The sequence below is a fragment of the Gopherus flavomarginatus genome, chromosome 12 (genome assembly GCF_025201925.1).
Source record: "Gopherus flavomarginatus isolate rGopFla2 chromosome 12, rGopFla2.mat.asm, whole genome shotgun sequence".
In the NCBI taxonomy this organism is placed as follows: Eukaryota; Metazoa; Chordata; order Testudines; family Testudinidae; genus Gopherus; species Gopherus flavomarginatus.
In genome coordinates, this window is record NC_066628.1 from 33,103,647 (window position 1) to 33,117,015 (window position 13,369).

Consider the following 13,369-nt stretch of genomic DNA (forward strand, 5'->3'; position numbering starts at 1 on the left):
AATATTTGTGTAATAAGCTCTAGCCTGAAATAATGTGTACATGTGTCTAAGGCATATACACATCTCAAATCAGTGGTCATGTAAAAAATGTGCACTGGAAACAATGTTCTGTAGATTGGAGGTAAGAAAACTGATTGTACAAAAGAGTAATGGTCAGATGAAATTAGTTATTGGGTGTTACAGAAAGTAGTTGTTTACAGTGACTCAGAAACTAGATTGTATTTGAAGTGAAAAGCAAAATAATGAGCCATTCTAATACATGATCTTTGAATACAGTTTCACTCTTTAATGCCAAACAACCCCCATTATTGAGCTAAAAATAACCCTTTATGTCTTCTAATGAAATTTCGCTGTTTGCAGGAGAGACGAAAACCCCAAATTCCCATACAACATTTCAGAGACGCAACCCCACCTTTCATTATCTGTGTAAAGTTGGTGAGTACAGTTTTTGGCATAAGCTAAATGAAGCACTTCTGTATCTGCTAGCATCACCCTAATTAAGAATGTGCTTTTGTTTTTATTATAAAACACATTTTCCGATGGTTTACAGAAGTGTTTTTAGTAGGGCTGTCAAGTGATTAAAAAAAATTAATTGCGATTAATTGCACTGTTAAAGAATAATAGAATACCATTTATTTAATATGTTTGGATGTTTTCTACATTTTCAAATATATTGATTTCAATTACCACACAGAATACAAAGAGTACATGCTCACTTTATATTATTTTTTTTATTACAAATATTTGCACAATAAAAAACAACAGAAATAGTATTTTTCAGTTCACCTAATACAAGTGCTGTATTGCAATCTCTTTATCGTGGAAGTTGAAATTACAAATGTAGAATTATGTGCAAAAAATAACTGCACTCAAAAATAAAATAAAATAAAATAAAATGTCAAATTTTAGAGCCTGCATGTCCACTCAGTCTTACTTCTTGTTCAGCCAGTCGCTCAGACAAACAAGTTTGTTTACATTTGCAGGAGACAATGCTGCCTGCTTCTTGTTTACAGTGTCACTTGAAAGTGACAACAAGTGTTTGCATGGCACAGTTGTAGCCAGCATCGCAAGATATTTACATACCAGATGCTCTAAAGATTTGTATGTCCCCTCAAGCTTCAACCACCCTTCCAGATGACAGGCATCCATGCTGATGAGGTGTTCTGCTCAATAACAGTGCAAAGCAGTGTGGACCGACGCATGTTCATTTTCATCATCTGAGTCAGATGTCACCAACAGAAGGTTGATTTTCTTTTTTGGTGGTTTGGGTTCTGCAGTTTCTGCATTAGAGTGTTGCTCTTTTAAAACTTCTGAAAGCATTCTCCATACCTCATTCCTTTCAGTGTTTGGAAGGCACTTCAGATTCTTAAATCTTGGGTCGAGTGCTGTAGCTGTCTTTAGAAATCTCACACTGGTAGCTTCTTTGTGTTTTGTCAAATCTGAAGTAAAAGTGTTCTTAAAATGAACAACGTGTTGGGTCATCATCCGAGACTGCTATAACATGAAATATATGGCAGAATGCAGGCAAAACAGAGGAGGAGACATATAATTCTCCCCCAAGGAGTTTAGTCACAATTTTAATTAGTGCATTTTTTTAAATGAGCATCATCAACATGGAAGCTGGAATGGTGGCGGAAGCATGAAGGGGCATATGAATGTTTAGCTTATCTGGCACACACATTCCCTGCAATGCTGGCTACAAAAGTGTCATGTAAATTCCTGTTCTCATTTTCAGGTGACATTGTAAATAAGAAGCAGGCAGCATTATGTCCTGTAAATGTAAACGAACTTGTTTGTCTTAGCAATTGGCTGAACAAGGAGGAGGGCTGAGTAGGCTTGTAGGAGCTAAAATTTTACATTGTTTTGGGGTTTTTTAGTGCAGTTATGTAACAAAAAAAATTCTACATTTGTAAGTTGCACTTTCATGGTAAAGATACACCTCTACCCCAATATAATGCCACCCGATATAACACAAATTCGGATATAACAGAGTAAAACAGTGCTCCGGGGAGGTGAGGCTGCACGCTCCAGCAGATCAAATCAAGTTCAATATAAAGCCATTTCACCTATAATGTAGTAAGATTTTTTGGCTCCCAAGGACAGCGTTATATCGAGGTAGAGGTGTATTGCATTATGGTACTTGTATGAGGTGAATTGAAAAACACTTTTTACAGTGCAAATATTTAATAAAAAAAATAAAGTGAGCACTATACTCTTTGTATTCTGTGTTGTAATTGAAATCAATATATTTGAAAATATAGAAAAACATCCAAAAAATATTTAATAAATTTCAATTGGTATTGTTTAACAGTGTGATTAATCGCGATTAATTTTTTTTGAGTTAATCACGTGAGTTAATTGTGATTAATCGACAGCCCTAGGTTTTAGTCAAAACTCATCCTAAGATGTAGAGGCCAATTTTGTGAAATTGTTTTTAGAGATTATTGCAGGGAGGGAATGGAAATAAGAGTAATATTAAGAATAATAAAAAGCAAGGATATCTTTAAAGGGTGGTTAATCTGTTCTCCCTTTTTGACGTACCATTTTGTGGGCACAAATGTCCTTGCATGTTGCAGACATGGTTGGTCACTTGCCCTTGTTTGTACTCAAAATATTGCAACCATAACTGTGTTCAGGCACACAAACTGTGGGTGCAGAAACAAAAGACTTTGTTTTATAAATCAGGCCCTTAAGTCATTGTGTGCAACATGCCCATTCTTAAGCCTCTTCTGCGTCTGAGTACTGCTGAGAGTCAAAGACTGCAACTGCTTTCTCTTTCACTCATTCGGTTGACTCCTGAATTACTAAAAGATGAGCAGCAGATATTCTGCTATTGCATTAAAATAACATAGCACAACACAAATAAGGAACAACACAAAAGCATCAGATCAGATGCTGAAAGGCATGATAACAAATACCCTCTCATTGTGAATATTAAAAGTTACTGAAACTTGCAACTAACGCTACATATTTAAAAACCATATTGGCAGGTTTCCTTCATATAAACAAAGACATTTAAAACCTATCCAGTTTTTATGATTGTTTAGCTGAAACTCATCCCCTGCAATCCCTTTTGACCGTAGCGCCCCTAAGGTTAGGGCTTGGCTACACTGGCACTTTACAGCGCTGCAACTTTCGCGCTCAGGGGTGTGAAAAAACACCCCCTGAGCGCTGCAAGATACAGCGCTGTAAAGCCTCAGTGTAATCAGTGCTGCAGCGCTGGGAGCGCGGCTCCCAGCGCTGCAAGCTACACCCGTAAGGGATGTGGTTTACGTGCAGCGCTGGGAGAGCTCTCTCCCAGTGCTGGCGCTCCAACCACACTCACACTTCAAAGCGCTGCTGTGGCAGCACTCCTGCAGCGCTGCCACAGCAGCGCTTTGAAATTTCAAGTGTAGCCATATCCTTAGAGTCAGAACAGAGATCAAAGTACTTCACAGTTGTAAAACCAGACTGCAAGGACCCCAGGGCATTATCATGTAGACAGCTTGGTAATAAGCCTGACATTGGCTAGTAATATTGCAACTAATTTAATTTTTCATATGAAACATAATGGTAGGTGGAAGACCGAGGACAAAACAGCTGCATAACCCATTATAAAGTACATCTAATTTCTGAAGCCCTGACAAGGAAGCTATTATTCAATATCTTGTCTGCTCTGAAAACTCTGGTTCATGATTTCAACTGTAATTTTACAGTACTTTTCTCTATCGGTGACTGTATTCTGTGTGCAGACTACATTATACTGCATAACACCTTTAAAGATGATCTTTTGGGAGCCACAATTTGGTCTACTTAGATGGAATCTTTGTGGAATGGCCTCTGGAATCTCAATATCTTTTAATCACCTTTCTGTTGATGTGAAATTAAGAATGAAAATAGTCACAATTTTGGTGTCAAATACCCAGAGACCATGGCCAGGTAACATCCTCTTTTATACTTTTGCACCCTACCATCTGAGGTGTCTTGTTGACTGATGGTAATGCTGATGTTACTGGAGCTGAGATAATAAATTCTGCTAGTGAGGCAGCATAGAATCATAGAATATCAGGGTTGGAAGGGACCTCAGGAGGTCATCTAGTCCAACCCCCGGCTCAAAGCAGGACCAATCCCTAACTAAATCATCCCAGCCAGGGCTTTGTCAAGCCTGACCTTAAAAACCTCTAAGGAAGGAGATTCCACCACCTTCCTAGGGAACCCATTGCAGTCCTTCACCACCCTCTTAGTGAAAAAGTTTTTTCTAATATCCAAACTAAACCTCCCCCACTGCAACTTGAGACCATTACTCCTTGTTCTGTTATCTGGTACCACTGAGAACAGTCTAGATCTATCCTTTTTGGAATCCCCTTCCAGGTAGTTGAAAGCAGCTATCAAATCCCCCCTCATTCTTCTCTTCTGCAGACTATAATAATCCTAGTTCCCTCAGCCTCTCCTCATAAGTCATGTGCTCCAGCCCCCTAATAATTTTTGTTGCTCTCCGCTGGACTTTTTCCAATTTTTCCACATCCTCCTTGTAGTGTGGGGCCCAAAATTGGACACAGTACTCCAGATGAGACCTCACCAATGCCGAATAGAGGGGAATGATCACGTCCCTTGATCTGCTGGCAATATTCCTCCTTATACAGCCCAAAATGCCGTTAGTCTTCTTGGCAACAAGGGCACACTGTTGACTCATATCCAGCTTCTCATCCACTGTAACCCCTAGGTCCTTTTCTGCAGAACTGCTGCTGCCCAGCCACTCGGTCCCTAGTCTGTAACAGTGAATGGGATTCTTCTGTCCTAGGTGCAGGACTCTGCATTTGTCCTTGTTGAACCTCATCAGATTTCTTTTGGCCCAATCCTCCAATTTGTCTGGGTCCGTCTATATCCTATCCCTACCTTGTCAGCATATTTACCACTCCTCTCAGTTTAGTATCATCTGCAAACTTGCTGAGGGTGCAATCCACACCGTCCTCCAGATCATTAATGAAGATATTGAACAAAACTGGCCCCAGGACCGACCCTTGGGGCACTCTGCTTGATACCGGCTGCCAATTAGACATGGAGCCATTGATCACTACCAGTTGAGCCCGACGATCTAGCCAGCTTTCTATCCACGTTATAGTCCATTCATCCAGCCCATATTTCTTTAATTTGCTGGCAAGAATACTGTGGGAGACCGTATCAAAAGCTTTGCTAGAGTCAAAGAATAACATGTCCATTGCTTTCCCCTCATCCACAGAGCCAGTTATCTCGTCATAGAAGGCAATTAGGTTAGGCAGGCATGACTTGCCCTTGGTGAATCCATGCTGACTGTTCCTGATCACTTTCCTCTCCTCAAAGTGCTTCAAAATTGATTCCTTGAGGACCTGCTCCATGATTTTTCCAGGGACTGAGGTGAGGCTGACTAGCCTGTAGTTCCCCAGATCCTCCTATGGGCTCTATATTAGCCTTTTTCCAGTCATCTGGGACCTCCCTCAATTGCCATAAGCTTTCAAAGATAATGGCCAATGGCTCTGCAGTCATATCCGCCAACTCCTTTAGCACCCGCAGATGCAGTGCATCCGGCCCCATGGACTTGTGCTCGTCCAGCTTTTCTAAATAGTCCTAAACCAACTTCTTTCTCCAAAGAGGGCTGGTTACCTCCTCCCCAGTGCAGCAGTCTGGGAGCTGACCTTGTTTGTGAAGAATGAGGCAAAAAAAGCATTGAGTACATTAGCTTTTTCCACATCCTCTGTCACTATGTTGCCTCCCCTATTCAGTAAGGCACCCACACTTTCCTTGACCACCTTCTTGTTGCCAACATACCTGTAGAAACCCTTCTTGTTACTCTTAACATCCCATTGCTAGCTGCAACTCCAAATGTGATTTGGCCTTCCTGATTTCACTTCTGCATGCCTGAGCAATATTTTTATATTCCTCTGTGGTCATTTGTCCAATCTTCCATTTCTTGTAAGCTGCTTTTTTGTGTTTAAGATCAGCAAGAATTTCACCATTAAGCCAAGCTGATGGCCTACCATATTTAACTATTCTTTCTACACATCAGGATGGTTTGTTCCTGCAACCTCAATAAGGATTCTTTAAAATACAGCTAGCTCTCCTGGACTCATTTCCCCCTCATGTTATTCTACCAGGGGATCCTGCCCATCAGTTCCCTGAGGGAGTCAAAGTCTGCTTTTCTGAAGACTAAGGTCCGTATTCTGCTTCTCTCATTTCTTCCTTTTGTCAGGAGCCTGAACTTGACCATCTCATGGTCACTGCCTTCTAGATTCCCATCCACTTTTGCTTCCGCCACTAATTCTTCCCTGGTTATGAGCAGCAGGTCAAAAAGAGCTCTGCTCCTAGTTGGTTCCTCCAGCTCTTGCAGGAAATTGCCCCCTACACTTGCCAAAAACTTCCTGGATTGTCTGTGCATCGCTGTATTGCTCTCCCAGCAGATATAGGAGTGATTGAAGTCTCCCATGAGAACCAGGGCCTGTGATCTAGTAACTTCTGTTAGTTGCCTGAGGAAAGCCTTGTCCACCTCATCCCCTTGGTCTGGTGGTCTATAGCAGACTCCCACTATGACATCACCCTTGTTGCTCACACTTCTAAACTTAATCCAGAGACTCTCAGGTTTTTGTGCAGTTTCATACTGCAGCTCTGAGCAGTCATACTGCTCTCTTACAAAGAATGCAACTCCCCCACCTTTTCTGCCCTGCCTGTCCTTCCTGAACAGTTTATACTCATCCATGACAGTACTCCAGCCATGTGAGTTATCCCACCAAGTCTCTGTTATTCAGAGAAAGAGGCCACTGCACAGGCTTTTAGCAATATTAAAAACATGAGCGAATACAATAGCGGCCAAGGGGACAAGGACTAAACTGAAAAAAGAAAGTGTTTCTTTTCAGATTTCTTTCTTCTAAGGATCTCAGATCAATTTGTACACATTAACAATGGGGCACTGAGAGCTTAAATGACTGTCCAAGGATACATAGGAAGTCTGTGGTAGATCCAGGAATTGAAACCTGATCTCAAGCCTTGTTTATTATTAATTATTAATAATAATAATAATATTTGTAGTATAGTAGTGCCCAGAGGCCCTGACTGAGATCAGAGCTCCTTGGTGCTAGGCACTGTTCAAATATATAGCAAGGGTTTGTCCCCAAAGAGCTTGCAGTCTACTTAGACATGACAAAGGATGGAGGGGAGAAACAGAGCCTAAAGTTCAGGTTCAGTGGTTTCCTGAGTCCCACTCCAGGGCCATGTCCGCTGGACCATTCTGCCTCTCTTTTTTACTCTCTCCCCCCTTTTGCCTTGCAGGTCATCTTTATGTAGTGTTCTTCCATCAATCCCCCTTTCTGCCAACAATACACATAGCGTAACCTATGTTAGTATGACACCTTCTTGCAGAGGCTGCCTGAGCATGGTTTAAACTGAAATCTCATTCTTACTGGCTGCGCTATTGTGGCTGGACTTGAATGACCACACCTTTCGGTAGTCATTTTTAATCTGCTCTGGAAAGCAGCCCTATACCAAAAACAAAACAAGCCTGTAACTGACTGTGGTTTAAAACATTTAAGTCTCCTGTGTGGAGAAGTCCTCAAACTTTAGGCCTGACCACTAGAGGAAATGGTTTCTAAACTGATTGAAATCTGCAGAGATGTTGAACTTTCATTGATCTGTGATGATACTGTGCAGACTAAGTATAAAGCTGAGGATTCAGTCTTCGTTATATTTTTAGACTGTTTGAACTTGCTTTGCTTTCTGTGCAGCCCACATCTGAAAAATGAGCTCAACAACAAACCTACCTCACTGCTATTTATTTAATTCACCTCCCTGCAGAATGTGCTGTCAGATCTGAGCTTTCACAATCCCATCTCTGCTCATGGTCGCAAAGGAGTTGGTGGTAGCAGAGCAGCCTGTAGACACAGTTATGCAGCTCATCAAAAACAATGAGTAAACTAGGTGCAATAGCCAGAAAAACAGTGATCTAATCAGTCATGGAGTGGGAGGGGAATTAACACAAACTGATATTAAGGCTGATTAAATGAGAAGCCTTTTCCATAGTCTTGGATATCTTTGGCATTTTAGTGCTTTTGACACAAACTAATCAGTTGGAACAATGCAAAAAAAGTGCTGATTTAATGAATCACACTTTGATGTGAGGAGGAAGATTTTAATTTTACTATATTAGAGACATGAAATTCCTCTCTAAAAGAAAACCTTTCTTGTGCATGCCATAGGGAAACAAAATGCATGTTTTAGAGAAATTTTCAAACCATTTGGGCAAATTGTTTTGCCCAGATGTGTGTTTCAGGTCATGCAGACAAATAAAACAACCTTACATGCCCTGTTCTGAAACGCTTAGCAGTTCTCAAATCTGAATATGTGCTCATGCAACAAGTATGACCCAGACAGATATTCCCTGCTGAACTTGTTACCTGCAATTGTCAAAGATTTCTGGAAGGCAGAATTAGCAGCACATCCTCTCAGCTCTTAGACAAGCGCTTCTTAAATAAAAGTCAGTAACAGACTTCTAAACATCCTGGGCTGTTGCACCCATACATCCCCATTGATGGACAGGATTCTCCCCCCATATATTGCTGTACAGGGTGGGCATAATATAAATTACATAACCAAATATGAAACAATTATCCCTACATCAAAAACTTGGCAGGACTAGTCACCTGTTCATCTTACTTGTTTAGCATTCTGAAGCTAAGCATATTACCTATCTATGATTCTTTCAGTAGCTCCTACAAGAGAGGTCTCACACTAACTAAAGAGCGGTTTTGTTCTGACGAATGACTGTGTAAAAGTAGTATCAGTTTGAGAGAATTGATCATGGCAGGTCTGTGCATGCTGGGCTCCAATATCCTGTGCTCTGGGATGAGATGGCATTTCTCCTGAAGACTTGTCCTATTATTTAAAATATTGTACAAGAACGCATTCCATAGGCTTATTTTCCTTTCTTTTGCAATCCAGGACAGGAGCAGCTTGTTTTCAGTTCCAGTGTGGATTTTAAAGCTGTTGCAAAACATGCCTGGTTTGTGCCTGCTCACTTGAGAAGATTAGATAATTTAATAAATGGATTGTTTTTGTGGAACTTCCGTGACTGCCATTTACTCAGTATAGTGCTTGCTTGCTCACTGGATTTTGCAGGCAGCATCTTTCTAGCTTATGCTGGCACTATTTGTCATTAACGTTTAAAATTAGTTCTTGAAAGGAAAAGCTACACTATGCAGTCCCTGCTCCATTTGTAAAAAGCTTTCAGCGCATTTAGGCCAAAGAGCTACAGCTGCAATTCTGTGGAGGTAGAAAAGGGGGAGGGGGCTGCACTTGCGTGTTTTGCTCATTGTGAGACTAAAATCTTTGCTCTTGATGGTCCAAATTCTATCCCAAAACCTTAAAACCTGCTTCACCTACAGCTCTGCATTCTTTTTGTTTTCTCATTCTCTCCAGACTAGGAGAGAGGAACATGCTCTTTCTTCCTCCAGTTCTATTCCACAGAGTATTGTGGCTCAGGTTGGATTCCAAGTGCTTGAAGTGAAAAGGGTTTTTCTACTTTCAAATCTCAATTAAGAAGCCAAAAGCTAGTGTGTGAGAAATACAGTAAGTTTTCCTGGCAGCCTCTTGCATTAGTTCAGCTGTGTAAAGCCATGCCTCGTTTCAGCTTCCCAACCTGCTGCTCAGGGAATGATGGGATTCCTTTTAACCATGCTGCTTAATTTAGCATCTGAGTTTTAAAGAAAAAAACAAAACTTGAAAATAAACCTACATTCAGAACTCTGACCATGTGGTGGGAGGCTCATCCTGCTCCCTCTGTCCTGGCATGGGAGAGGTGAAGACCATGGGTCATAACTTAGCCATATGTTGTTATGTAGAATTCCACATTAACTTGAGTGGGCGGTCTTGCACATAGACCACTGACATATGTGGTCTCAAGTGAGTCACAAAATGAGGGCCCAGTCCATCAAACTGATGAATGCCCTCAACTACCACTGATTGCAATAGGTGAAGCAGGTGCTCAGCAAATGAGAGAGTCAAGGCCCTGAAGCTATTGATCTTCTAAAAAAAAGTGGGGTTTTGTGGCAAAGGGGAAGAGTCCACTCTGTTTATAAAGCACGCGCTGTGGATATGGGGACTAACCTGTCTCCTGAGTGGGAGGAGAGGTGCTGTGGCAATGACTGGATACCAGGGGAAGGTGGCATGGGAATTAACTGTATCTTGTGCCTGCCTCTTACCTAGGTGTGCCAGGGGGAAGAGGGCACAGCTTCCTCCACATTATGGGCTCCTTGTGCAAGAGACAGGCACACCTGCAGTCCCTGTAGTTGGGGTGTGTGTGTGTGTCTCTCCAAGGGAATGGGAGAAGAACAGAGCACACACAAAAAGGGCCCTTCCCAGCACCCTAGCTCAGCAGTCTCTAAAGAAACATATTGAACCTGTCAAACAGTTTTGAGCAATTGGGCGTTATTTTTGTAAAGCAAGGACTTCCTTGAAAAAGCTTCTTACTTCTGAAGTCTGCAGATTCTGTGTTTAGTGTCCATGTGTAAATAGCCACATTTCATTTTATCTCACACTTCCAGCTAGGTGTGGTAGTCTGTACTTCCTGTTTTAAACGGTTTAGTGTTGCTGTGTCCAGCTGCTAGCAGTCTTTGGGTAGTGAGTGGCATATACCCTACTTAGGTATTCTGTTGAGCACTTTGTAAATTGCTTTAGACCAGTGGTCCCCAACCTTTTCATCTGGCGCCACCGTGGCGGTGGTCGAGTATCGAATTTCGGCGGATGCTCGACCGCTGGTCAGGACACGGGCGCATTTACATGCCCCGACAGGCGCCATGGCGTCCGCGAGCACCGCGTTGGGGACCCCTGCTTTAGACTCTTTTGGGATGAAAGGTGCTATGTAAATTATGCATTAGTTACCACTATATCACTCTCAGGCACAGAAAGCATCAGAGTTCAATAAATACTAGCACTAGGGTTTGTGGTTACCTTGTTGCTGAAATAGCACGGCAGCAGCTTTCTTAATACTTTTTGCTGAGCAGACTAAAGTGGAAGAACCGAAAAAAGGTAATTAGAGCCATATGGTTTTGAGGTCTGAAGCAATGTGCCTGCAGATGTTTCCTTTCATCTGTCAGTTCAAGCAGGAGAAAGAATGAAGAGTTGTTCTTTAAAAAGTCAGAACCACAAACCTGACCCTCTGAGAAGTGGAGGAACATGAAAGGAGGGAGTAACACAGCTTTACTGATGCTCACAGAATCCAACATTTATTTCCCCAAAGGCAGCAATGATCCAGGTTGTAGACATGACATTAACACTACTTGGATACTTTTGTTAGCATTCTCACATCTCATGCTAAAGCAGGATCAGGGCAGTTCATTGTTTGAATGGGAGACCTTCAGGGAACACTCAGATGCTAAGGGAAGTTGTGTTTGTAAGAGATTCTGTTGATGGCTCTCTTCCTTGACTGAACCTCATGATATGGGAAGCTGGAGATGTCCTCAGCTGAGTGAGAAGTAAAGCTGAGGTTCTGACAGTTATGATCATTAAAGATCCCACAGCAATTTTTTGATCAGATTTTGACCAGGACAGTTGAGTTCTTTCGGCCATTTTAGTTGTACGTATTATGCTTCACTTCTTTCCTGTATGATTTCATATTGGTGGTGTGTGTTGTTAAAGCTCTTAACACAGCTGCTGTGTTTCAAGCAATTCTGGTTTATCCCTTACTTACTTCTTAGGGTATTGTCATGATTAATACATTATTTATGAAGAGCTTAAAGATTTGTGAAATTAAAGACTATAGGAGGGCGAAGTATCACATCAGAAAGGCTGAGGTTGGCATGTTTACCTAATGACATCACTCTTTCACTTGAGTCTGTATCACTGCTTTGCAATATTGTGCATGGAACAAAAATACAACGTTTCTTGTCCAGACAGTAAAAAAGATTTGAAGGAAACACCTATAACTATGGTTAAATGCCAGTTGCTTGTTGAAAGGTGAATTTTATGAGACAAGCACATTTATTACTATTTTATTAAATGGCATCCTCGTTCCAGTCTCTTAAAATGTGTGTACTTAAAAAACAAAACAAAAGCACGCACACACAGTCCTCTGCAGAGCTGGTTTCAGAGCAATTCCTGTGTTGTGCTTAGCAGTTAGAATGAGCTGTTTGCCAGCAGTCTGAACTGGGGACCATCCCCCCTGGGCTATCTTGGAAAAGTTCTTGAACATGCCGGCTTTCACCCCGTGAGCTGAGGATGAAAAGAGAGTCTGAAAGCTGCCAGTATTTCTCTCTGGAGCTGCAAGGTTTTTGTTTCCAGGGGTTTGCAGGGGGGTGCCTTGGGGGTTTATCCAGAACATGACCAGTTAAGGAAGGAAAGAACAAAACAGACTTTGAACTCAGAGATACTTTTTTTTTTTTTTTTGCTTTCTCTAGTCTCTTGAAATAAGCTGTCTAGGGTCATGAGTTTCTAAACTAATGCAATAATTTTAGAAGGGTAGGGGGGGTGTATGGACAGATAGATTTCTCAACTCTTTTTTAAATTAATTTTTAGATCAACAACTGGGCTTTTCTTCATTTCACCTGAATGAACTAATGCTGTCCTCATCCCACAGGATCTGACAGGTGGAGGATTTGAAGAAAACTTGGCCACACTAGACTTGAAAGAGGGACTGGATTATCATCATTTCAGCTGAACACTCAGGTACAGCAGTGAAATTGGTGCTTTATGTATCCTGAGCGATGTGTATGTTAAAAACAAAACTGTGCCCAGAGAGGGTTAGGTTTTGTAGTTAGTAATTTGAACTTCACCCAGTGTATCTCTTCTGATCATTTATTCTTTTCTAAAGGCAGGATAAAGTTATACCTTTAATATCTATATTTACCAATTGTTAATATGGCAAATTACTGGCTTAGCAGTAAGTTTATAATTGTGATTCTTCCTGCTTATTAGCACAAAAACAATAGTGAAAGTGCTATTTTTGTTGCTAATTTTAAGTGTACAAAATTTGTTACTGCTGCTTATACTCTTCGTGTAAGTAGCCCATCCAATATTAGATTACAGAGCAAGCTGCTACCATAAGAAAACATTAAAGCCATAGCAAACAATGTACACAGCAGTTTAAATGTTCACAACAATGAAAGTGTTTAGGGACCTTGGTGACTCAGGTTCTGTCCAGAGTGATCAGGGGCCCCAACCCATTCCCTGGAGTTGGTTAATCTCCTGCTACTGACAATAGCAGCTGGTGTTTCCTGAGGTAAAATCTTTGCATTACTGCTTTGTATCTATGTGAACTGCTAGTGCTGAGGGATTAAAGAGGCCCTAAATTATGGCATCCCTGTGATTCAGGCATGTTAGGAGTACAGTGTATATGGGAAGAGATTTGGAAGCCAGAGGGTAACGTATGTAG

The 13,369-nt window shown here is 41.4% G+C and overlaps 1 protein-coding gene across 4 annotated transcripts in view; it reads left to right on the plus strand.

The window, feature by feature from the left end:
- The window catches only part of B3GNTL1 (UDP-GlcNAc:betaGal beta-1,3-N-acetylglucosaminyltransferase like 1), a 313,585-nt gene that overhangs the window by 293,349 nt on the left and 6,867 nt on the right, over positions 1–13,369 (plus strand). For all 4 annotated transcript variants that reach the window (XM_050919448.1, XM_050919450.1, XM_050919449.1 and 1 more), the window contains 2 exons: positions 361–435; positions 12,575–12,663. In XM_050919448.1, the coding sequence (XP_050775405.1) occupies positions 361–435; positions 12,575–12,655 (156 nt within the window). In that variant the 3' untranslated portion in view covers positions 12,656–12,663. The remainder of the gene's footprint in view (positions 1–360; positions 436–12,574; positions 12,664–13,369) is intronic.